The sequence below is a fragment of the Trachinotus anak genome, unplaced genomic scaffold (genome assembly GCF_046630095.1).
Source record: "Trachinotus anak isolate AG129_WGS33_773 ecotype Australia unplaced genomic scaffold, CSIRO_AGI_Tana_v1 ptg000024l, whole genome shotgun sequence".
Lineage (NCBI taxonomy): Eukaryota > Metazoa > Chordata > Actinopteri > Carangiformes > Carangidae > Trachinotus > Trachinotus anak.
Window position 1 is genome coordinate 9338343 of NW_027273875.1, and position 24148 is coordinate 9362490.

At 40.6% G+C, this 24148-nt stretch overlaps 1 protein-coding gene across 11 annotated transcripts in view; it reads left to right on the forward strand.

The window, feature by feature from the left end:
• Positions 1-24148, forward strand: part of LOC139607631 (unconventional myosin-XVIIIa-like) — a 63199-nt gene that overhangs the window by 26667 nt on the left and 12384 nt on the right. For all 11 annotated transcript variants that reach the window (XM_071460670.1, XM_071460674.1, XM_071460663.1 and 8 more), the window contains 23 exons: positions 1552-1638; positions 3589-3727; positions 4674-4833; positions 4943-5129; positions 6462-6687; positions 6841-6950; positions 7996-8061; positions 9525-9653; positions 13734-13877; positions 14071-14160; positions 14331-14450; positions 14572-14689; positions 15959-16086; positions 16218-16372; positions 17115-17238; positions 17376-17576; positions 17817-17927; positions 18572-18676; positions 18851-18997; positions 19229-19342; positions 20227-20343; positions 20882-20965; positions 23664-23801. In XM_071460670.1, coding sequence (XP_071316771.1) covers positions 1552-1638; positions 3589-3727; positions 4674-4833; positions 4943-5129; positions 6462-6687; positions 6841-6950; positions 7996-8061; positions 9525-9653; positions 13734-13877; positions 14071-14160; positions 14331-14450; positions 14572-14689; positions 15959-16086; positions 16218-16372; positions 17115-17238; positions 17376-17576; positions 17817-17927; positions 18572-18676; positions 18851-18997; positions 19229-19342; positions 20227-20343; positions 20882-20965; positions 23664-23801 — 3000 coding nt within the window. The remainder of the gene's footprint in view (positions 1-1551; positions 1639-3588; positions 3728-4673; positions 4834-4942; positions 5130-6461; positions 6688-6840; positions 6951-7995; positions 8062-9524; positions 9654-13733; positions 13878-14070; positions 14161-14330; positions 14451-14571; positions 14690-15958; positions 16087-16217; positions 16373-17114; positions 17239-17375; positions 17577-17816; positions 17928-18571; positions 18677-18850; positions 18998-19228; positions 19343-20226; positions 20344-20881; positions 20966-23663; positions 23802-24148) is intronic.

The window sequence follows — 24148 nt, forward strand, 5'->3', positions numbered from 1 at the left end:
ATTAGTGATGCCAGTCTTCACCTCCTCTGCAGAGATCAAAGTAGAGCCACTCATAACTGCCGTTGGGAGACACGCCCACGTGCGCAGCAGTGGTGTTGCTTTATGATGAAGGAGCAGTGCTGGCTGGACCACAATAACTGGCCACAGTCATCCCTGAGAATTTAAGATACTTGAAGATAATTTTTTTTTAACATAAATATATTTGCCCATTACTGCTGTCCCTCCTCTGATCTTAGAAGCAGTCTTCCTATTCAAAACTCAGCTGATAGTGCTCTAAAGTTAAGCAGAAATCCTGATCATATTACTTTTAATACTGTGAAGAAGGATCCTGGGATTTCCCACCCACATTCCCACCCACATCCTCTGCCTGGGAGAAAGGGATTTTTGAGTGAAATGAAGTATTGCATAAATCTGTGTAGTGTAATTCTCTCGTTTCAGTGCATCTTCAAAATATAAGAAGCTGTGAAACTGTCATTGAAAACTAGGTCAAACTCATTTGAAACAGCACAGAGTATCAACAATGGCAGTGACAGGCAGGTTAAACTGTGATCCACACGACAGGCATATGTTTTATATTTTCAAATTAAATGCGGTTGATAGCTTTTGTATTTCTTCTGCACACTGACTCTCCACAGCAGAGGACAAGAATCACTCAGGCTACTTCTCATACACGGTCAGCTTGAACACTGGCATCTTTCACAGCCACGCTATTAGCACAGCTGACATTTTCCCACATTTCTAGCGCAGCATGCACTTTGTCTCTGTGAGCCGCTGTATCCCTGTTTTGCCCCAGCAAAGGTAATCTAGTACATTTATTTCCACTTTATTCCACAAATGTTATCATCTGCAACAGTAATGAACTCTTCTAGCTTTTCGATTTACCTATAGGAAAAACTGTTTTAGTAAATGCCAAGCGTTCTTGTTAGTATAGTAGATTTGCTGATACTTTGGGTTTTCTTACATTTAATATCAAATTGTTTTTTTCTTTTTCGATATCCATAAAAATCCTTGGAAATAACACCCACATAGACATGAAATGAGTCCTGAAATTTGAGACAAATGTTTGGCAAACTATTGACAAGATTAATACACTGATTCACGGTTAGACATGGCTGTACCTGAGACTCCCTGTTCAAATCAACATTCATGTGTGGTTATGTCTCTGGACCTGTCAACAATGTTCTGTCCCACAAACTCCACAGTTCTTGTGTAATCTACCTCAAAAACTACTACCTCAAGACTATGGATTTTTTGGGGGGGACAGGGGCAGGAACTGGGTTCCTGTGGTCAGACTGTTGCTTCATTGTTTCCTGGGTTCCTGGAAAAGGGACAGTAGGTTCTTCACCCAGAGAAACATAGTTACACACTGTAGGAAACCGTCCCATTTAAATGCTGAACATCTATGAATGAATTTGTGAATGAATAAGGAAATTTATTTTTCAGTTTCTCGTATTTTTAGTCTGAGAAGAATAACACTATAAAAAAGAAACATTATTCTAATCTCCTGTAAAAAAAGAAAAATTGTCAATTTGCTTGTCTGTCTTCCTCCAGGAGAACATAGAGCTTGCTTTGGACGACTCAGAGCCTAGCACATCTCTCTCTGTGGCAGTGGTAGACCAAGCCTCAAGCCAAGCATTGGTAAGTTAAATGCTTTATTGTGTCTCTTTTAACATTAGACTCTATTCTCACTTGCACAGTCACTTATTTTTTCTTGATATTTCCATGTTTTAATCCGGTATTTGTATAATAATTTGCTTCTGAATGCTTCTCACAACAGCTAAGGCGCTTGCCTTTCATGTTCTATTTTCACACAGTACTCTCCTGGCACCTTGTTTGTATTCAACAGTTTTAAGCATCAGATGTTTTTTTTTAAATTTTTTTGTTCTTTATGTGAGTTTTTAAATATTGAATGGTGTTGTTTGGCAGAAGCTAGAAAGAGAGGGTAGCAGCAGGAAAAGAAAGGTTAGAGAATTGACTTCAAGAAAGAAAATCAATGTTTGGCCTTTGCTGTCTGTGATCTGTACCATGGAAACAGAAATGGCAGAGTTTAGAGAGTCATAGATCACGTTGGTATAATTTCAGGGTGTTTGATTTGAGTGCTTTACTTTTAAAATGGCACCCACTCTAATGGGAACGTCATCAGAAGCAGTGAACTGTAGTACATCACACTAAAAACCAAAGGAAAAAATATAAACACTGATTCCTTTAAGTCATTTCGAAAGTCAACTCGAACGATCTGCTGCTTTAGAAAAAAAGACCTTTTGATCAAAGATTTTTTTTTTTTTTCACTCTCAGACAGTTTTTCTTCTGTTGTTGCCCAGATGTCCGTTATCACAAACAGCCTTAATGCTCAATTCATTGCAAGCCTCATAGTTGTCATATGTCTCCTCCAAAGTGACACTCTGTGTTATATTTGCAGCCAGTGTAGTGTGCACTGCTGATAAGGATATCTCCAGTGTAACTTCCAGATAGAACAGTTTCTGGTTTTGTGGGTTTGTCTCCCAAGCCAGTATGTATGTATGTAAGTGTGTTGTTTAATTCTGTAAACATAAATTGACATTGAATGACTGTAGTAAAAAGGGTTTAAGAACATTAACCCTTTTATTCTGTGTACATTATTTTTGGAATTGTAATGAACCAGATTCATCCTTCACTTCCACGTCACCACATGTCCAACACAGTCTGTTTGAAGGGATATAAGACTGAATTTTTTGGTGTCTGGTAACAGGTTGAACATATGCTATGGATGCTAATATCCTTGCTGCACTACCCAATAGAGTCACATTTACATTTTCGTGACTGATGCCATAAAAGAAGGCAGCAAAAACCTTTCCCATGCACTTATTCCATGATCATCAGTGCTGGAGTGGGTTTTATTTTCTTCTCTGTGTTCACACTAATTAAAATACTAATTGTATTACTTTTTAATCCCTTCTCCCTCGCTACTCCTCATATTCATGAACTCCTTTTTATTTCCATTTAGATTATAAGGAAACGCTAAATTGATGATGCTATTATTGTAGCAACCGCTGAAGGGCACAGAGACCACAAATGCTTGTGAAAGTTTAATTTCCAATGCTAATATTAATATTAGCCCTGTGACAACTGACTCATACTGGGGAAACATTCAGCAAACTATTTTTACTGACATTTAGGAGAGCAGCTAATATTTAATGAACCACTGGCTATAGAGACCAATACCCGGTATTTGAAGGATGATGTTCAGACTCTGTCTGAAGTAGCCATATCTCGCTTTTTTTCTGCACCCAGGCAGCATATAAACATTAAAGACAGAAATATCCCTCAATTCATCTGTGTGTTCTCATTAAATAAAGTAAGCTAAATGTCCTTGAAGCAAGGTGGTTTGTTACTTGGTGTACTGTATTTTGTACTCTCTAGGTTTTTCTTATATATGGGGAGTTAGTAATCATTTTAGAGGCCAACCTCCTAGTAAATATGCTTGATTAGGTAAAATAGAAACTAAGCTAAAGGTATGGCTTTTGGTTAAATTTCTACTTGTACTCATTTCTACTTATGTAAAGCATTTTTTGTCCACTTCAGGATTGCTCTATTTGCATTATTTGACAGGTACGGACAGTTCGAACAGATGAGGCACGGGGCCTGTTGTGGCTGATGGAGGAGGAGGCACTGCAGCCTGGGGGATCAGAGGAAACACTGTTGGGACGTCTCTTTAGCTACTATGGACCTGCAGAAGGCGAGAGTAAAGGCAAGGAGAGGACAAACACACACACATACACACACACACACACACACACTTAAAGCTAATTCTTCTCTAATGGTTCTATTGATTTCCTAATAGTCTTTAAAGAAACTGACAGAAAATTACAATCTTCTAAATAAGAAGACCTAATATGAATATTTATTCAAAATATAATGCACATTATATTAATATTAATGATGTTGACAACTTTCATCTCTGTTGTTCTGGCATGAAATTTGCATTTTTTGATCATTTGTGAGAGCAGAATCATTCTTCATTCTACACTCTCTATACTTTCACAATATTTACCACTTCTTATTATAGGTTTAATTTTAGCTAAAGACATTTCTCCGTGTGTTACTGAAAGTTTTTGAGACTTACATCAGTAGCAGCACAGCACACTGTGTTGTAACATGGAGAATGGGCTCCTCATGACAACATAACAGGCTGTACACAATGCAGTATGACAGACTGACTAGTATCTTACTGTAGATGAGTCATAGAAACCCTTTTTGTGTATATTGTTGGTAACCTTGACAACACTTGCCAAGGTGACAGCTTTTAAAAAGATTAGAATTCAGGAAAAGAACAAGGGGCAAAGTGTGATTCTAGCCCTCTAAAAAATAGCTGAAAGCTTTTCATTCAAGCTCTTTATGTAGGGCAGATTTGAGCTTTTCTCTCTAGTTTATCACCCATATCTCTTTGATAGTCTAGCAGATCATATTTGAGGCCAACCATTGCATTATTTATGAGATACCGTACCATGGATCTAAACATTTCACACAAAAATCGCATGGACAGACTAATGGAATCCATGAATAACTAGGTTAGGAGCAGACTGTCTGTTATTATCAGACAGCTTTGTTAAGCCCGTCCTGCAGACTGTATATTTTTGTCATCTCTATGTACAATGAGCCAGGGAATCTCATAGTGCCTCCTACTTTTACATCAGGTCACACTTTCCTCTTGAAGAGTGAAAAGGACAACCATTTCCTGCTGGGGCACAGTCATGGGACAGAGTGGGTGGAGTACAATGTCTACGGATGGCTGAACTACGCCAAGCAGAATCCTGCCTCTACCAATGCTACGAGCCTCCTGCAGGACTCCCAAAAGTAAGCTCCACACATGCAGGAGGAGTCTTATCTTTGGTGACATGGACATAAAATATTACTTCAGTGGATTATTACAGAACTTCATGCCGAGGTATTGCATCTCTTGCAGGAAGATCATCAGCTCACTGTTCATGACCCGAGCGGCTGGAGCCACCGTTTTGTCCGGTTCCATCGCAGGCCTTGAAGGTGTTTCCCAGCTGTCCTTGCGGCGGGCCACTAGCATGAGAAAGACCTTCACCACAGGGGTGGCTGCTATCAAGAAGAAGTCCTTGTGCATCCAGATAAAGCTTCAAGTGGTAAGAGGAGATAAGGGAACTAACCAGCTAGTCAAATTATAAGTTGGTTAGTCAAAATGTCAACAGTGAGCTGGAAGTGTATTTGGGGATGTATAACAAAATCACAACAAAACCAGCTGATCTGTCTTTAGTATGAAAATGTAGGTAAAATAAATACATCAGAATAGTGTAGCTCCATTAGCAACATTGATGTTAACATTAACTGAGCTGAGTCCCTGTGATGTACTAGTACTGCCAAGCCCACTGCGAATCAACAGCCCAGTGTTCAGTTTATTGTTTGCTATCAGTTTGGCCAAAGAAGCATGACAGATGGAATATATCAAGGTTCATGGCTGTAAATTTGTTTTAGAATCTGCTTAGCAGTCACAAATAGCTTGATGCAGCTTTAAATAAAATGGATGGGATGAAGGCCAGTATTTGGGCTGCAGCCTGAGATAAATCTGAAAATGATATTAGGCCTGGTGTTAGTGAGCTATGAGAACAGCTCTGCAGCTATTTAGCTTCCAACTCCATTGCATGATTGGAATATATTTATTAAATAATTCAGCAAAACCCTACATATTACATTTTTTGAATCCAGTACTATGTCATTAAAAAAATTCTTGCTTACAACAGTATCGCTGCACAACATGTTTATGGCAAATAAATTACGGTGAAATATGGAAAGGTTAGGGATGTAAACTGAGACGTGGAAATCTGAAGGATACTGGGCTCTTAACTGCCCTTAGTCCTGGTCCTTATAGCTAAAGTAGCAATAAAAAGAAGAGGGGAAAGGGTTAAAGAATACTTCGAGGTAGGAAATTGCCTAATCAAACAATACCATAATATCCAATAGTACAGTAATCAGAGTGACACAAGCCAACATCTTCATATGGTACATTATTCTTATTGAAATTTTATAATTTTAATTTAAAAATTTATGTTTCTCAATAAAAAGTTGGCATAAAAGATTTCATGAAATGGAAGCCTTATATGAAAATATACTTTCTATGGAACTGACATTAAGCTTATACAGTAACACACCTTCATATAAGGTAGGATATGAAAATTAAATTGAGATGATAAAGTCAAATTTATTATCTGTCTTCCAGCATTTGTCATAAAGGTGTTAAATGCTTGATAACCAAAATTGTACAGAATAAATATTAGATTTAACTTGTGTTAGAGACACAATCTTTTTGAAATATTGGGAATTGAGAGCCAGAAAACAGAGCATTTGTTTGTTTTTTAGTAAAGAAGTCAAGCTACTGATTATATGTGGATACATCAGAGGAGGATATTATTTGCTATTGGCCCAAATAGAGTCTTTTGGCCCTTCTCTGTCTTCCTCAGGATGCTCTCCTTGACATGGTGCGGAGGTCCAGGATTCACTTTGTTCACTGCATATTACCCAAAGCAGATGCCCTCAAGGCTCTGAGTGGATCCATGTTCAAAGGAGGGGAATATGAGGCTCAGGGGGAGAGTGGAGATCCCGGCCTAATGCAGCTAGATGTAGCCTTGCTCCGTGCTCAGCTGCGTGGCTCTAAGCTGCTTGACTCTCTCCGGATCTACAGGCAAGGTGAGGTGTCTGCTTTCATTACCATACCAAGGACAGGTATAGAAATACAGACTTCCTTGTCCATTAGGACACAGGGTGCCTCCCCAAAATACCCATTATTCTGTACAAATATTTGCAGGATATAATATTGTTATCCCATACTGACCTTCACAGGTTACCCTGATCACATGGTGTTCTCTGAGTTTCGACGGCGCTTCGATGTGCTGGCGCCGCACCTCACCAAGAAGCACGGGAGGAATTACATAGTGAAGGACGAGAGGAGAGTAAGTCAATCAGTGAGAGAGGGAGTAAAATGTACAGCTCTGCCAGTGGCCAAGCACAGTGAAGATTAATGTTGTGAAGAGGCAGCTTCATTACATCTGCCCCTGATTTGTCAGCAGCCTACTGACAGAGAAATAAACCTGCATTCATCTGAGCTATTGTAATGATCAAATCAACTTAACCTCAACAGTATCATGGCAGTAAAAGCGGCAGATCAGCACTATGGCTTAGAAAATGCTTCACTGCCTTCAAAGCTACAAAATAGCATTCAAATCATCCTTTGTAATCTGGGCATTGGAAACTAGCTGCCAAGGTTTTCCCTGCTGCTTTGATGGTAATTTAGGAATAAAATCTTAAGGTGAAGCCTGGTGTGAGTTTTAGTCTTAGAAGTCAACCATCAATGAGGGTGTGCTGTGCATTGGTCCTCTGCAAGAGTTGAAGTGCAGTGGAGAGGAAAAAAAAACACAAAAGTTTGTTTCTGGAGAGAAAATGAGAGAAAGAGTGAAAGAATGGTGTTAAGGGGGAGAAAAGCTCTTTTCCCCTGTGCCGGTGTATTGGGGCTGAGTTTCTGTGGAAACACTGGCAAACAAAAGCCCCTCAGTGCTCATGGCAAACCATTCCTGCTGTAATCTAGATGTGGTGTTTCAGGCTGGGGCTCAAGTAGACAGAGCAGGCCATGACAATAATACACCTACAGTATACCCAGGCTGATAGATGGACAGGGAGATGAGTGGCTCCATGCTGGCTGACGGTGTACCTCTGCATAGGCTATACATGTTCAAAGCTGCAAAAGGGCCAAGACCACAAGGGGATCATGAGGAATAAGCCAGAAGCAGGTGGATTGTGTGGGACAAGTAGTAATTGTTTTGCTGTTGGGGTTGGGAGGTTCTGGAGAACTGAAGCTGCACTGTACCACTAGTTCAGGATGGGAAGTGTGGACTAATGAACTGTTGCTGTGTCTGTAGAAGTTCCCACTGGATCCAACAGTTGAAAGACCAAGTGTGTGTGTGTGTGTGTGTGTTTGTATACATGTGTGCCTTTGCCCAGGCTGTGGAGGAGCTACTGGAGTCCTTGGATTTGGAGAAGAGCAGCTACCACATGGGTCTGAGCAGGGTGAGTAATGCCACCACACCTCAAATCAATAAACAGCTTTAAAATTATTGTATAAACCTTTGTGTGCCTTTGTGTGAATGGCTGCCAGTTTCACATCTCTTAAAGCTCTAAACACAAAGCTGCAGCACACAGGTCCTTTTATTCTTCTATATATTTTAAAGGACACTTGCTGTCTTGAGGAGTGTGCCTTTCATCACACTTGTTCCACCTTGAGGTTTTTTTGCCATCCTGTTTTGGAGAGTTGCCAACACTTGTCCCTGCTTCCAACCTTTTAGCCAATGGCTACCTGAGTGGCATGTCTCTACCCTGCCCGTTTATGTGACTGTAATTTCCCCTTTTTTTCAGGTCATTAGAGCAGATTCTCACAACTGATGGCCCTCTTTGTTTTTCACCACGGCCATTGTAAAGTAATCACAGTAAACACTGTCTGGCACACTGAGGCCTAATCCTATCAGCCGGAAAGTGGCCATCAGCCAAGAAGGAAATCAAAGGAAACAATAATGTACAAAACAGTGGAACTTGTGCTCCCAGATATGTGCATTGTAAAACACATGACACAAGAATGATTTGGAGACAGCTTCACATGGTGCGACACTTTGGAGTGTGAAATGGGCTCAGAAGTAGACAAGCACATTTGGCCATTCACGAAGCATTCCACTGGCGTCTTAGCAACCTGTCTCACTTGCATGCCAATTACACCAACCCCAAATAAGCTTACAGCAACGGATAGAAGCTCTTTACCAGATAAAATCTGCCATTAGTGATTGCCATGTCTAAAAAACAACATAGCTATATACATTTTAGAAAGTACTACATACATCTGATAATGTTAATGAAAGACAAACTGCTTCTGCTCAAGCCTTACTCAGCAGTTTGGAAAGCAACATTCACTCCTCCTTGTTTCCAGAGTTCCTGACTAAAGCTGTTTGATCATTTCCAGCTTGTGCTTTGTTAACAGGTCACATATAGATTTGGAAATTCATAAAGCATTGGGAGGTGTGCAGAGAGACCTTGGGTGGAGACGGTTTTTCTGTCCTCATCCATCCATTTTAATACCTTACTGCCGTCATATCTAGAATGCATTCGCAGTACCTAATCCCTCGGAGGTATAGACAGGCCGTGACGTGATCTGCTTTCTGTTGGCTGTTGTGTTTTACCTTTGGCCCAGATTAGAAACAGACAAGGCTGATTGCCCGAAATAATAACTTAATCACAGCTTTCTCACTTAGATAAGACTCACTTGTCCACAGATTACACTGTTTCTCATTGATTTACTTCTTCAGCGCACTTATTTACCTTTTAACTCCTGTTTTTATTTTGCTGCTGTACTTCACATTAAAGCAGAGCCTCTAAATCTAATTTCCCCTTGGCTAAAACAACCATTACATGATCTCTCAATAATTTCTATCCTTTACTTATAACCAAATTTGATCTTCTGTGTGTGTGTGTGTGTTTTGCTCCAGTTGTTCTTCAGAGCTGGCACTTTGGCTAAACTGGAGGAACAGAGGGATGAGCAGACCAAGCGTAATCTAACCCTGTTCCAAGCTGCCTGTAGAGGCTACCTGGCACGGCAAGCCTTCAAGAAAAGAAAGGTAGGCAAGAGGTCACGCTGAGATCTGAGAGGCTTTGTCCAAAGTTAGTCCCAGCTGGAAACACCAAGGATATATTTATCCAAATTGAGTAAGAATATATTTATCTGTTACAAATTATATTATATATAATATATAGATTATATTATATATTATATATAAATTATCATTTGAATGCAAAAAATCAAATGGATTCATTTTGATATATTGCAAGACCAAGTTACAAAACTACATTTTTTACTTGCAAAGGTTAACAAAGTAAGTATTGAGATCTATTTTGCTGTTTAGCCATTTTTTTAATAAAGTAGTTGAAGGATGTGAGCTCCAGAGGCCTTGTTGCCTAGGAGTCCACCAGGAGTTGAGAGTTCCTTGTTCAGAGCTAATTTTAGTGCCTGTTTGCTCTGCTCTTGGGGTAGATCTAACCAGCTCTGCTGTAAATCTTCAGCTAATTACAAATGTGTTCTCTAAATCTATCGCCCCTTCCCCCCGTCCTACTGTTCTGTAATCCATCCAACCAGTTTTCCCATGGGGATAATTGATAATGACATGTCCATTTCTGTTGCATTTTATCAAACCGCTCCCCTTGAATGCAGCCACATCAAACATGCTGCTCCACCCATCTTCCATTTTTCTCCCAGTATGTGATAGGTCCATCTCTCTGGACCTCATACATGTCCTCTTGTGATGTATGAAGGCCTGCAGTCCTTCTACCGCTCTGTGATTACTGTTGACTGTAAGTGAATGTGCTGCTTCAGTTGCGTAGTGATGAACCGGCAGAAACAGACTCAGCATTACTGGTCTCCATCCACTATGTCTTGCTGTTAATGAGTAGATATCTTGTTCACTTGTATAATGCCAGTAAGATCATTAAATTGTCATCTTTGCTATAAGGTAAATCAATATGACCTTTTATATTGCTGGACTTCCAGCTCTCTTCTGCAATTACTTTTTTTTTTTTTTTTTACGATAAGTGTACCATAGTAAAGGACATTGGTTAAAAATGGGGGAGCAAGAAATTGTGTGTACTAATACAGTTTATAAATATATGTATTTATATACTGTATTAAGTTCGAAGGTCACAATTCAAACAGTGAAGCAGACTAAGAGCCTAATGCTTCATAATCTGCTGGAACTTGAAGAGAATTAACAGAGGAACCATTCAAAATTGCTAGGCAACTGTGCAATTACAAAATCCATTAGCAAAGAGACATTTTTTTCCCTCTGCCCTCATGTGGCCCCTATCTTCTGCAAATGTATCTATAACAGAAAGATTTAGACTTTATTTTTTATTTCATCTTGTAAATTTTTTTTGTGCTTAAACTTAATTTAGGTTGGCAAGGTAATGTGTGACATGCCGTTATGAGGGCTGCCACAGATTCTATCAAGCCACAGGTACAGGATGATCCAGTGTAGAGGCTTATTTAAAGGAGCTATTTGTAAGTTTTGCTATTGCTACATCCAACGTGAACATTAACAGCTATTTACTTGTCGCAAGTTCAGCATCAAACTTCTTTCTTTTACCAGAGGTAGAAAACAAAACCAACGTCAACTTTAGTTTTGCTTTTTGTTTTTAAAGTTAGCATGCTAACTAGCTAGCCTTGGCCCAGCCGGCCCATCTCATCACATTGTAGCGTCTAGTCTCCCCTTAAGAGGTAGTGCAGCTCGGAGGGTGTATTATAAGCTCTTGGCAAGCGACCATCACCACCACTTGCTCCCAGCAAGAAGCCACGTTTAACAGCAGAGGAAACTCACATCTAGCCCCTTTAAACTGTGTACGTGTCAATGCACATTACTGTCATAGCACTTTCATACCCATTTCCTCCCAAAAATCTGTCAGTTTCATTCCATTCAATTCAATTCCATTCAATTCACTGAACTTTATTCATCGCCAGTGGGACAATTAAAAAATGACAGGCAGCAGAGCACACACACACACACACACACACACACACATCTCTGTAAAACACATAGAATGGCCGCAAATTTCAAGGACCAGTTATTTATAATTTAAAGGAATAGTTTAACATTGAGAGAATGAATGAATGAGAGCAACTGCAGAGAAATCAAAAGTAAGGTGTATTGCCAAAACCAGTGTGCTTTCCCCCTTTTGTCACATACTGCTCTAGTAACGCAGTATGCTAGATTTATTTCAGCTGGTACATGTATGATATATACACCTCTTGCAATGATTACCTGAAAGGCAATTTTTTTTCACATTGAATCTCATTTTGTTTTGTTTTTTTCGCTGATTGAACTAGTCAACACCAGAGTTGTAGAACAGAAGCAGGGCTGTGGTGGATTACTGAGTAATTTCCAGCCCCCTCTTCTCTCCACAGACAAGATTTACCGTGTGTTGAGACAGAGAGTCACACGAGTTCCCTTGATTGATATTACCTGGCATGTTAACCTTGTGAAGCTGTGCCAAGCCCATGTGACATTAAATGACAAAAGCACATTTTTTCTTGTTTTTTTTTTTTTTTTTTTTCCTTCCTCTTTCAACTGTCTCCTCAAGGGGACAACCTGACATTTTAAAAGTCTGTTATTTTGCCTCAGCAGGCACTTGCTGCACTGGGAGTTTTGTCCTTCAGGTACCCTACAAATGTTTTTTTTTCTTCTTTTTTTAAGTTATATGCATAAGAATCAGTGTAAAGCAGCAAGCATAAGCCAGCTTTTGTAGTGGCTATTTCTAGTAATAGTATATGTGTTTAAATCCTTACCCTTCATTGTGACAGTTCTCACTGAATATTACCATATACCTTTTCATTTGAAACATGCAATCCCATAGTTCTGTATCAAAGAAACATGAATTCTAATAGTATACATAATATGTCTGTGAATAATAAAGCCCTTGGAAATAAATTTATATTTCAGAATTGAAAAGTCATTAGATAGCATAGTGACATAAGCATAAGGCATGTTAAACCACTATGTTTCTGAAGGTTGGCTGCTGTCCTTTAGCAAGGCATGATTCCATGTTGAAGACATCCCCAGAAAATAAGGTGCAGGATCAAAGTGACATCAAATGGTGCTTCAGTCACATAAAGCAGCCCTCAGATGTCTTACATGCCAGCAGAAATATGAATATAGACACACACACTAAAAACTGTATATGTAGAATATTGAGGAAGAGAATGTTTTTGTTTTAATCTTGGCTCACAATCCTAATTCCCATCATACTGTTTTACAGTTGTCACACCCTCTTAATGTGATATGAATACCAAAATGTTTATCCACGGTGCTCATGTGGTACAATCTTTTTTTTGTTTTCTATTCATTTTAGACTAAATATGACAAGTGAGACCTGTTTAAATCTTCTGTCACACATTTGCTGCATTTTGGTCCATGTTAAGGCTTTCACTGTGTGACAAATCCTAATTGGTCATAGAGAGTACCTTCAGGGCGAAATGTACCTGATGCTGAGAATTGTGTTGCTCTAATTGGGTTTGCCCATAATCTGCTGCTTCTAGAGAGCCTCATGCATAAGCAGCATGGAAATCGTGTAATACTTGGAATTAGCTGCCAACATGTTTGATTTAATTAATCAAAAATTAGCTTCCAGTCTTGGAACGCACTCTGAGAAAGTCTCCAGAGGAGGCTGGCAGGTCCTGGGATAGCTGCTCGTCCATACACAGGCAATATAACACAAGATTGAGGAATGCAATGTTTTTCAAATATTTTTCATCAGTGGCGAGGATGATATGGTAACAGGAGATGAGTTCTGTAAAGCATTTATTCCAGGGAGTTATTAAGATTTTCCTAGTTTTATAGCATCCTTGCATGGCCCTCTGGACACTGCCTCCGTGTATCTCTGCAGTCAAACTCTTGTTTCCATGTGCATTTAAAAACACATACACATTGGACACATTGCTACAGTGCAGTTATTGTTGTTATTGTGAAGCACTAATTCATATCAGAAAACTGAGTTGCATAACAAGTAATTACATTATCATTATATTTAATCAACTCATCAGCCCAATCTGCGTGTCTCTGTGTGCAACAAACACCTACATTCACACGTGTTCCTCTTTGGTGACTGCTTCTCCGTGTGTGTGTGTGTGGGTATGTTGGTGTGTGTGTGTTTAGATTCAGGATCTAGCAATCCGTTGCATCCAGAAAAACATCCAGAAGAACCATGGTGTGAAGGACTGGCCATGGTGGAAGCTGTTCACCACAGTCCAGCCGCTTATTAAGGTCCAGCTCACCGAGGATCAGATGAGAAGCAAAGATGTGAGCAGGCCTCTCGATACACCCCAACTTATAGATTCCTCTCAGCTTGACAGCCTCTAGTACACTTTGAAATTGTACCACCTGCCATGGGAGCAATGCACCCCCTGTTATTAACATTTAATATTTCATGTAGTACCTAATATTTTAGTCAAACTGTGACATAACATGTAACATATATATCTATGTTCTGAAGGAGGAGATACAGCTGCAGAAATCGAAGCTCGAGAAGGTGGAGAAAGAGCGAAATGAGTTGAGACTGAACACGGATCGATTGGAGAGCAGGGTGGGTTCCTTGGCTTTTGGCAGTGCATGCTGGGAGGATGGTGTTTGAGTTACTCTTTAAATTTCTTTCACTTCAAGATTTGATCGCTTACTTGTACCAGAGCCACGGCGGGTACTTTGTAGCTTTGCGTTACACCTTCTGTGCTTCTGTGTGTCTGTGTCTGTGTCCAGATCGCAGAGTTGTTGGCAGAGCTTGCTGACGAGAGAAGCACTAGTGAGTCGGCATCCCAGTTACTGGAGACGGAGACTTCAGAGAGACTCCACCTAGAGAAGGACATGAAGGATTTACAGGCACATTAACACACTAATATGAAAAAAAACACACTGTAACAAGATACTATTTCAAAAATTCAGATTTTAACATGACCAACATGTTCTGTTTTTGTTTGGTGGGTGAATCTGTGCATTCCAGGCTAAGTTTGAGGCCATGAAGAAACAATTAGAGTCACAGGAGATGGAGGTGATGGAAGCACGGCTCATGAAAACATCAGAACTCAATGGGGAGATGGACGACGACGACGATGATGCTGGTTAGTTGAGCCAGAAACTGTGAGTTATCATTTGTGACACCACAGCCGCCAGAGAATCTCATCCCTCCATGTATTTCTATTCTTTTCCCAACATTTTAAAAATTAAACAAAAGTAGATGTTGAGGATGTGACTTGCAGTGACATCTCTCTCTTTTTGGTTTCACAGTCTTGCTCTCAAACGTTTGCTTTAAATTCCCTAATTAATTGTACCTTATGACACTTAAAGCAGCTCGCCCAGGCATGCTCAGTGGGTATGTCAACTCAGGTCAGAAGCATAATTTACCAAACTGCTCATACTTGCATTATTTGCACAGTTTGAAAAATCTCTCTTATACTAATTGTAGCTGCGGGAATGATTGTCTTTGTTCCACTGTTTCAGCAGGAGACATGGCTGTACGACTTGGTCACATCTTTCATAATGCTATTAAGTATATTTTCCAAGTTTGGGATTTACCGCTAGGAGATTAAGATGTTCGCTCTCAGGCATACAACTAATGCCTGTTGCTGATTGGTCTCCCCCTGCTGGGAAAGAGAGCTCCCGCAGAGAGCATATTGTCCGTGAGGCTTTTTTCTTTTTTTTTTTTTCTGTGTTCCCACCCCCTTCAACCCACCTCAGCAGACAAGCCATTACAGAGCATATCAGAATTCTTAGATGAATGAGAAAATAATCGTTGGGATCAGAGCCGGTGGCCCTGCAAGTTGTCATTATGCTATATATATGCTAATGAGCGGCACTGATGGAGGAGCCGCTGTTGGTATGAGAAGGAGAAATGGACAGCCTCTAAAATGATAAGGCTTGGAAATGAACCTGAATGAATGAACCTAAACCTGGATGTCTGCCTGGCCGCTGTTATAGTTCTGATAGCCTCTGACAGCTCCAGAATTAGGGTCGGCTAAGAACTGTGGAAAGTGCCACTTAGACATGTCCTTCTCTAACTACTATTGTGGTGTGCTCTGAATTCTTACCTCAGGTTTAACCAAGATTAGAGCTGAAAAGTAAAGGCTGTTTTGTAGTTTTCCTGTTGAATCTTTTGACCTCATGAGGTCGGGATTTGATGAAAGAAGTTTTATTTCCTGAAAGATGATAATATTTTGGTCCTTGAATGTGATAACCATCGCAGCCAGTACATTGCACTCCATAATCCGCAGCATCAATCATTTCTGAGCTTTTGAGCCTCTTCCTCTGTACACCCTGCCAGGCCTGCATTAAAGGCAGGAGACACCCAAATGTCATGCAGACTTTTTCTGAATTGCATGTCTTTCCTCCAGGAGGCGAGTGGCGGATAAAATACAACCGAGCCATTCGTGAAATGGACTTCACCAAAAAGAAGCTCCAGCAGGAGTTTGATGACAAGCTGGAGACAGAGCAGCAGAGCAAAAGACATCTTGAGAGAAGGGCAAGAAACTTTTTTTGCAGTATCACTTCACCACACACTTGTAGCCTGTTAGTTGTAATAATGAAATGCATAAAAAAATAATGAAAAAATGTGTGTTTGTTTGCATGTGTGTGTGTGTATGCACGCTGCAGTTGGCTGATTTGCAGACAGATAATGAGGATGTGCAGCGCTCTGTGCAGCAGCTGAAGAAGAAGTGCCAGAAACTGACGGCGGAGCTGCAGGACACCAAGCTTCACCTGGAGGGACTACAGAACCGCAACCATGATCTGGAGAAGAAACAGAGGAAGTCAGTTTCAACTAACTCTCCAGTCCAATCTGTCTGTCTATGTATCTAACTATTTGTCTGTGTGTCTTCTTTTTTTCCATACACACACATTACACAGAACATGTTGCTCTTTTCTCCTCGGATTGCCCAGCACAGACACAGTGGCCCGCTCGGCAGAACACAAAAGTTTTCTTTAATTTGAATAGTGACTGAGATGTTCTGTAATCTGTGGAATTGCATTAGCTGAGAAAATGACTCAGACTTTAAGCACTTGAGAAGCTATCGCTGTGGCAGAATGTGATCTCTCCCCTGTGGCTAATTGAAGATGCTCTGTGGGTGAAATTATTTTCAGCTGTGCTTCAGAGAGAAAAACAGGGAATTACAACGAGCTGACAGCATGAGACACTTAGCTTTTAAGTTCACTAACCATAAGTGCTTCTGCCCCAGACAATTGAAGAAAACATTTTGCACATTATTACAACCCAATTGTAAATTGATGTCTAATGGAAGAGGATAACAGTTGAGGCTAAAATAGCGGCAGTGCTGAGCTGATGCTGGGCTCTGTGTCGAGGATAGCCTCGCCATTACACTTTATTATGACAAATGACTTGATGTTCACTTTGTATTACATCTCCTGCACAGTTTACCATGATACTCAGCCGTTTAACCCTATGGAACCCTAGTCTCAACATTTTGCTGACTATCAGTGTGTGTGTGTGTTTGTATGTGTGTGTATGTTTGTGTGTGTTTATGTGCGTTCCAGATTTGACCTGGAGCAGAACCAGTCTCAGGCAGAGGTACAAAGAGAGAGGAGCCTGAGGGAGAAGTTGGCTCGAGAGAAAGACATAATGACTGGTGAGATGTTTAACCTCCGCCAGCAGCTGCAGGTAAGCTACTTTACAGAACATACTCCAGACGCTCTGATGTCCTCTCTTGGGGACTACATGTCTGGTCTCTCTGCTCTCTGTGTGACATAACTGGGCTGGTCCAGATGTGCGCTTTACTGTGTCTCCTCCGCCTGCAGGACAAGGACAGTGAATTGTGCACCGCAAATATGAAGGTGCAGCAGCTGGAGGCAGAGCTACAGGATATTTCCTCCCAGGAGTCCAAGGATGAAGCCTCCCTGGCCAAGGTCAAGAAGCAGCTTCGTGACCTTGAGGCCAAGGTGAAGGACCAGGAGGAAGAGCTGGACGAACAGGCTGGCACCATCCAGATGCTGGAGCAGGTACGGGGTGGTGCAGTGTAATAGTGTAATTGTAGATCTTTAAAACCTAAACTTCACAAAGAGCTTTCCTCCACCCTAATATCCTTCAAAAATGTATATTTTATTGTTTAAGAAATCATTTTATAAGAAAATGTCTCTCATTTTGGACAAATAGCAGATATCTAATTTTGGAGGTAAACCAAAAACTCTGTATTCTTTTCATTGTATATGTATATGCGTGTCCCCTCATCATGTACTCAGGCAAAGCTGCGGCTTGAGATGGAGATGGAGAGACAGCGGCAGACCCACTCTAAAGAGATTGAGAGTAAGGATGAAGAGGTAGACGAGATCAGGCGCTCCTGCAGTAAGAAGGTAGGTGCTGCTTATTCATACTCATTCATTTGTGCAAACTTTATCTTTATGCATAGCCCCGCTACCCTGAACCAACGAATAATCACACCTGGTCAAGGAAGCACTGAAAGACACACACTTGAGTTCACAAGTGAGAGTGTTGAAGTTTGTTGTACCCTTAGATTCCTGCACAGCTCGTCTTCTTAAGTTCTTGAATTGGTTATTTCAAGTTTATGTATAGTTTTCAGATTGTGCCCCATGCTGTGTGCAAATATGCTGTATTCCTGAGAAGAGAGTAGAAACCATGGTTTATACACCACAGAGGTTGCCTGTCACTCATTACCCTGGATGACAAACAGCAATCATTCAGCAATCAATCAGAATTAAAATTCTTGCACACACCCAACATACTAGATGCGGGCTAAATAAATACAACTTGACAATACAACTATGATAAATATAAAAAATTGAGTTTGATAGAATAAAAGATTTTCTTTTTGAAGCTACATTTGGCTGGCAGATCTGCTCGGGGGGGGGGTCCCTTTGTTTTTGATGTGTGAGAGCAGCCATGTCTAACAGGATGGTTGATGGTGTGTTATGTCTGACTTTGTTTATCACTGATCATCTGTTTGTGCATCCTGACACCTTGTGCGTGTGTCCTGCAGCTGAAACAGATGGAGGTGCAGCTGGAGGAGGAGTACGAAGACAAGCAGAAAGTGTTGCGTGAGAGAAGAGAGCTGGAGTCCAAACTGCTGAACGCCCAGGACCAGGTAGTGCCACTACTCTGCCCCTGGTCTCTGTCAGTACAGTTAAGTGTGTGCGATTGAGTGCGGGGCCACTTCTTTTGATTGGAAAGAACCAGCTTTTGAGACTCGAGAGGCGCTGTGGGTTTTGAAGGGGGAGAGAAAAACAGAGTACAGAGAGGAGTGTCTTGTCATTCACAGGTGAGCCACAGGGATGTGGAGACAGAAAAGAGGCTGAAGAAAGACCTGAAGAGAACCAAAGTCCTTCTGGCTGATGCGCAGATTATGCTGGACCACCTGAAAAGTAACGCCCCAAGCAAGAGAGAGATCGCCCAGCTCAAAAATCAAGTACGCCACTCTGTTGTAACACGTTCAGTTTGCCTCAACACGTGATCATTTAAACTGTGATATACTGATACAACAAGAAACACACATTTGGTCTCAGAGCATGAAAACACATGCACAGGTTGATAAACCCTCTGTCCTCTGCCTATCCAGGATAGATCCTTGATCTTGGCCTACTAATGTTTGCCCCTCCTCTCCTACCCGCGACCTTTTCTTCCCTCCTGTTTCTCACAGCTGGAGGAGTCAGAGTTCACCTCCGCGGCAGCAGTGAAGGCTCGAAAGAGCATGGAGATTGAAATAGAGGACTTACATATCCAAATGGAGGACGTGGTCAAAGCTAAGATGTCGGTGAGTTTTGACATCTGTTGAGCTGTGTCTTCCAGTCATATCCTTCTGCACGTGTTTCTAACGCGTTATGTTTTTGTGTGTATATTAATACACATTTATAAGGAATGAAATATACCTAATATACCTTTTTATGTCACAATGTTGATGAGAAAGAAATTGTTTGTGTAAATGTTTCTGCACCCTTCTTATAATGAGCAAATTAAACCAAAAGCAACAAACAATATTTAATTAATGGAGGGCTTCTGTCGATCAAATTTTCACTCTTCGAAGTGCAGCAGGGCTCTAGCATTAATATGCATACATCATCAAGCCATGGTGGGATATTAAAATAATAAATGCCCTTTGGCACATGTCTGATTTTAACATTTTGCTCTAATGGATAAATAAGCTTTGTCGAAATGTTTTTTTTCTCCATCTGCTCATTAATTGCTGTCTCATGAGAGTGCCGCCTGCATTTCAGACTTGTAGACTGAGGATGTTTGTGTCTCTGGGGATGACGCACAGAGTGCTGTGTGCCTGTGCTTTGCTTGTTAATTGCTGCATTTATGGCAAGGGAAGGTCTTGTAAATGTCTCAGATTAGAGAATGCATATTGAGGGCCCGAGTCTCCCCCCTGAACGCAGAGGATGAACTCTAAATAGGACATCACCAGTATGCTGCACTGGCTGCACTTTTCCCTGCCTAAATGAGCCAATTGATTATCTTCAATTGGTCTCATCCTCCAGCCAGAACCCTGTCCAGATTGTGTTTCATTGCCATTAGATGAGATTCCAGAACTGCTACGGCCTGGCCAGCTAATGACCATTTATCATATTCAGTAGCTCATGAATAAATCCTGTCATTCTAAACGTAAAGTGTGTGTTTCCTTCTCTCTTTGTCTTGCAGGCAGAGGAGCAGATCAGCCGTCTGCAGAGAGAGAAGAATGACCTACAGTCTCGTATGGAGGAGGATCAGGAGGACATGAATGAGCTGATGAAAAAACACAAGGCTGCAGTCGCCCAGGTAACTCATCCTGCCCAGCGAGCTGTTCAAAAGCCTTGGAAATGTATTTTAAGTCCCTCTCTTATCAGGGCTAAGACTTGCCCCTTTAGGTAGGAACCTGGCCAGTAGCCATGTGAAGGAAATGGATGACACGTCCACAAAAGTAGCATAATTCCTTTACTTACTTGTTCATGCTTATTTAGTTTGAAACATGGTGGGATACCACCTCTAACATCGACATTAACATTCTGTTCTTTTCTGCATGTGTGGCTTTGTGGTTTGGAGGACACACTCCCCTCTGAACACAGTGTGTGCGCTGCAGTCACAGAGATGCAATCTGTTCTACAGTAGATCACATGACAAATTATTTGGCACAGATGTATCACATTCATTAACCATTTACATAAAAGGTGTTTTTTTGTTTTTTGTTTTTTTTTTTTTACAGATAATTGAAGTCTGCACTGACAATTGCACTTAATCTGTCTCTCTCTCACACACACACACACCTTAATATACCTTAATTAATATGTCTGTGTGTGTGTGTGTGTGTGTGTTCTAGTCTGCTCGGGACTTGAGCCAGATCACTGACCTGCAGGCCCAGCTGGAAGAGGCCACAAAGGAGAAGCAGGAGATCCAAGAAAAGGTACAAAATATTCAAAAGCACTCTGGCTCTCTGTCAGGAACCTTCTCTCTGATTAGACTTCAGCTTCTCACTCACTGATTATTGTGACCAAAAAATGCTTCGTTTCCGTGGGGGCTTTCTTTTCAAAATTTCAAAGCAATTTGCATTTAAATAGTAGGAATCAGCAAAGATTTAGAGTCAAGGAGAGAAACTGTTCTTTTGTCTCTCACTACTCATATTCAAAGGAAGGGTCATGTACATAAACTGAGCAGCTCATTTCCATGGTTTAAGCAATTACATCAAATTAAAGCGCTAATTCTGGTCTTAATACAGCAGCTTCTGTCTTTGCAATTTATCTCATTTGTTTTGTTTGTTATTCCACTGTCAGTGTCAGTGTGTCATTTTATTTTAAACTATCAGAACATATTCAAGTAAATGAGAAGCTGGCAATTGGAAATAAGTATGAAAATGGAGTCCGATGGTGAGGTTTGTTTGTTCATCTGATGATGTGATGAAACACAAACGGACATGAAGGCAAAACCCTGTTACTATACACTGGCTTTTCTCTGCATGATTCATGTGATTATTCTAATCAGCTGAAAAACCCCTGAAGGTACCATTTTACTCTCCCACATGGAAATGCTCCATGTAACCAATGCTCACAGTGGAGTCGTGTTTGAAATGTCAAACTCCTGCTCTATGTGACTTTTACATTTTGATACACAATTAATATCCATTTAATTTAACGAACAATCAAAGATGACACAATTATAACCTGCATTTTTTTTTATGACTCATTGTCACAACCAACAATCCTGAAATACAAAATTATTACACCAAAGTCAAGTTGCTTTTCACTGTGGACATTATTTCTAAATGTTTGTGCAAATTGCTCTTGTCCTGTTTGCATCCATTACTCTCAGTTCAATGTTGTGTGTCCAACCAACTAACAGCAGCATATGGCTTACCAAAGCCATGCGTGGGCCAGGCATATCGCACTCACTCGTAGTTGTTAATAGTGCTAGCATACTGCTGCAGAATTTGCTAGATCATGAAAAATGCAAATGCCCTTTTTTCATAAACATGGTTTTGAGATTTTGCCTTTCTCCCGGGTCTACTATAAACTTTGGATATGTTATTTTCTAAACGGTATAATGATCTGGTTTATGTCAAGTGCTGTCCTAAAATGTATAGCTTTAGCTCCTTTTTAGCCTTTTGGTATGGTTGTAGGACCATCACTTTGGTATGAAATTTCTCAACAGCTATTGGATAGATCGCCATGACATTTGTGGCTGTGAGCACAATTTTGTTTCCCACGTTGGTTTATGACGGGGTACATTTAAAACCAATAACACTGCCGTCACCATCAGCTGTCTTTTGTGTTTTGTGAAAATATGCAAACGCTGCTAAGATGTGAAATTTCGATGGTGAACAGGGGAAAAATGACACATGCTAAACATCATCATGCTAACATTGTCATTGTGAGCATGTTACCATAGTGACATTAGCACCAGATTTAGCTTATTTATGGGCTGTTTGGTTTAGTTACTGTATACTGTCAGCTAAATGGTTGAGGCTCAGCATAAATGTGGATTCATGTTGTAAAAAGGTTAATGCACCTGGATGAAGCCTATATTGATAATGGTGCTTTTGTAATAATTGTGTTTTTCTGCTGGAGTGCTATTTGTTCAGAGGATAGCATCTAACATGTCATGTGTGTCACGTATTAATGTGTGCCCATTTTCTTTGTCGATGCATTTGTCTGCTAAATGAATTTGAAGATGAACTTAGCTTGAATATAGCAATCTTTAGTGTGTGTGTGTGTTTTTGCGTGCACATTATCCACACGCTGGCTCAGAGTTGGTGGATTTTCAGGGAGTGTTTTCCTCTAAGTGCTGACATGCAGTAGACCAAACAAATAAAACCATCTGCCTTGAACAGGATGTATTTCAAATATAATTTCACATGAGCTCCTGCCACTTCCTAACAGCAGACCCAGCTTCTATTATATTAAGCTATACACATACACATCTTTTGTCCACTCAAATCTCAGCTGTGAGAATATGTTTGGTTACATTAGAGACTCACAACAAGCTGTAAGGCATTGTTAAAACCTGCCAGAGAAGGTAGTGATAGCCATCTAAAGCGTCTGACCTTGAAGTGGTTATCTCATCACCAGGAGGGAGGGAAATCTGGCTTCTTTAGTAATATCAAAGGAGAACTCCAAATCCTCCTTGTCTTAGATGCAAACTCCCTCATTAGGTGCCGCGCTGCTTTGTGGGCCGGTGTTTTTGTGACGTATCTTTCTTCCTTTTATCAGTCATGAGAAAACGATTTAGATGGAACAAACGTGCTTTGCATGAAACTCAGCCCTTTCCCAAAGCCTGTGAAATTACTGTGACTCGGTGTTACTGAGCCTGAACCACGAGCTCTTCTTTTGACCGTTTGTGGTAGATTGGGGGCTTATCTGGAGCTCATTATTCAGACTGGATGCACAATATTTACATGGATTAAATTTGCACGAAAAGGGTGAGAAAGTGAACATTAATTTAGTTTTAATACGTACACATAACATCAGCGCAAAGTATTTCACAGTCCTCGCTTAAAGAGGAGGTGGAAAAGCAGAGGTCAAAGCCGGGGGTATGCAAAAAGTGCTGCTTCTGAGGGAGTGATTGTGTTTGTTTATGTGTATGTATGTGTGTATCCTTCCTACCCCCAGCTCCATTCGCTGCAGAGCCAGCTCGAGTTTCAAGAGCAGTCCATGGTGGAGAAGTCTCTTGTGAGCCGTCAGGAGGCCAAGATCCGTGAACTGGAGACCAAGCTGGAGTATGAGAGGACACAGATCAAACGCTTGGAGGTGAGACAATCCTCCGTGTCTTGCAAAACGTAAAAAACACGCTATGTGAACATATAAATGGAAATTTTATATTTATTTTTTTGATTTTTTGATTTTTTATTGAGAGACAGAGATAATATAAAGTGAAGGTAGAGCGTGCTGTCGCTTGCATAGCTCCATATCTTTAAAGTGCTGGTTATGAAAAGCATCAACCAGAGAATAATAATATTTATTCATAACTGAGGACAGTACCATGATAAAAACACAATCAGTCATATTTGACCACATGAAATTAATGAGTATTCATATTTCTTATATATACATATGCCACGTAACAGTTTGTGTGTACATTTGCTGCGAAAAAGCAG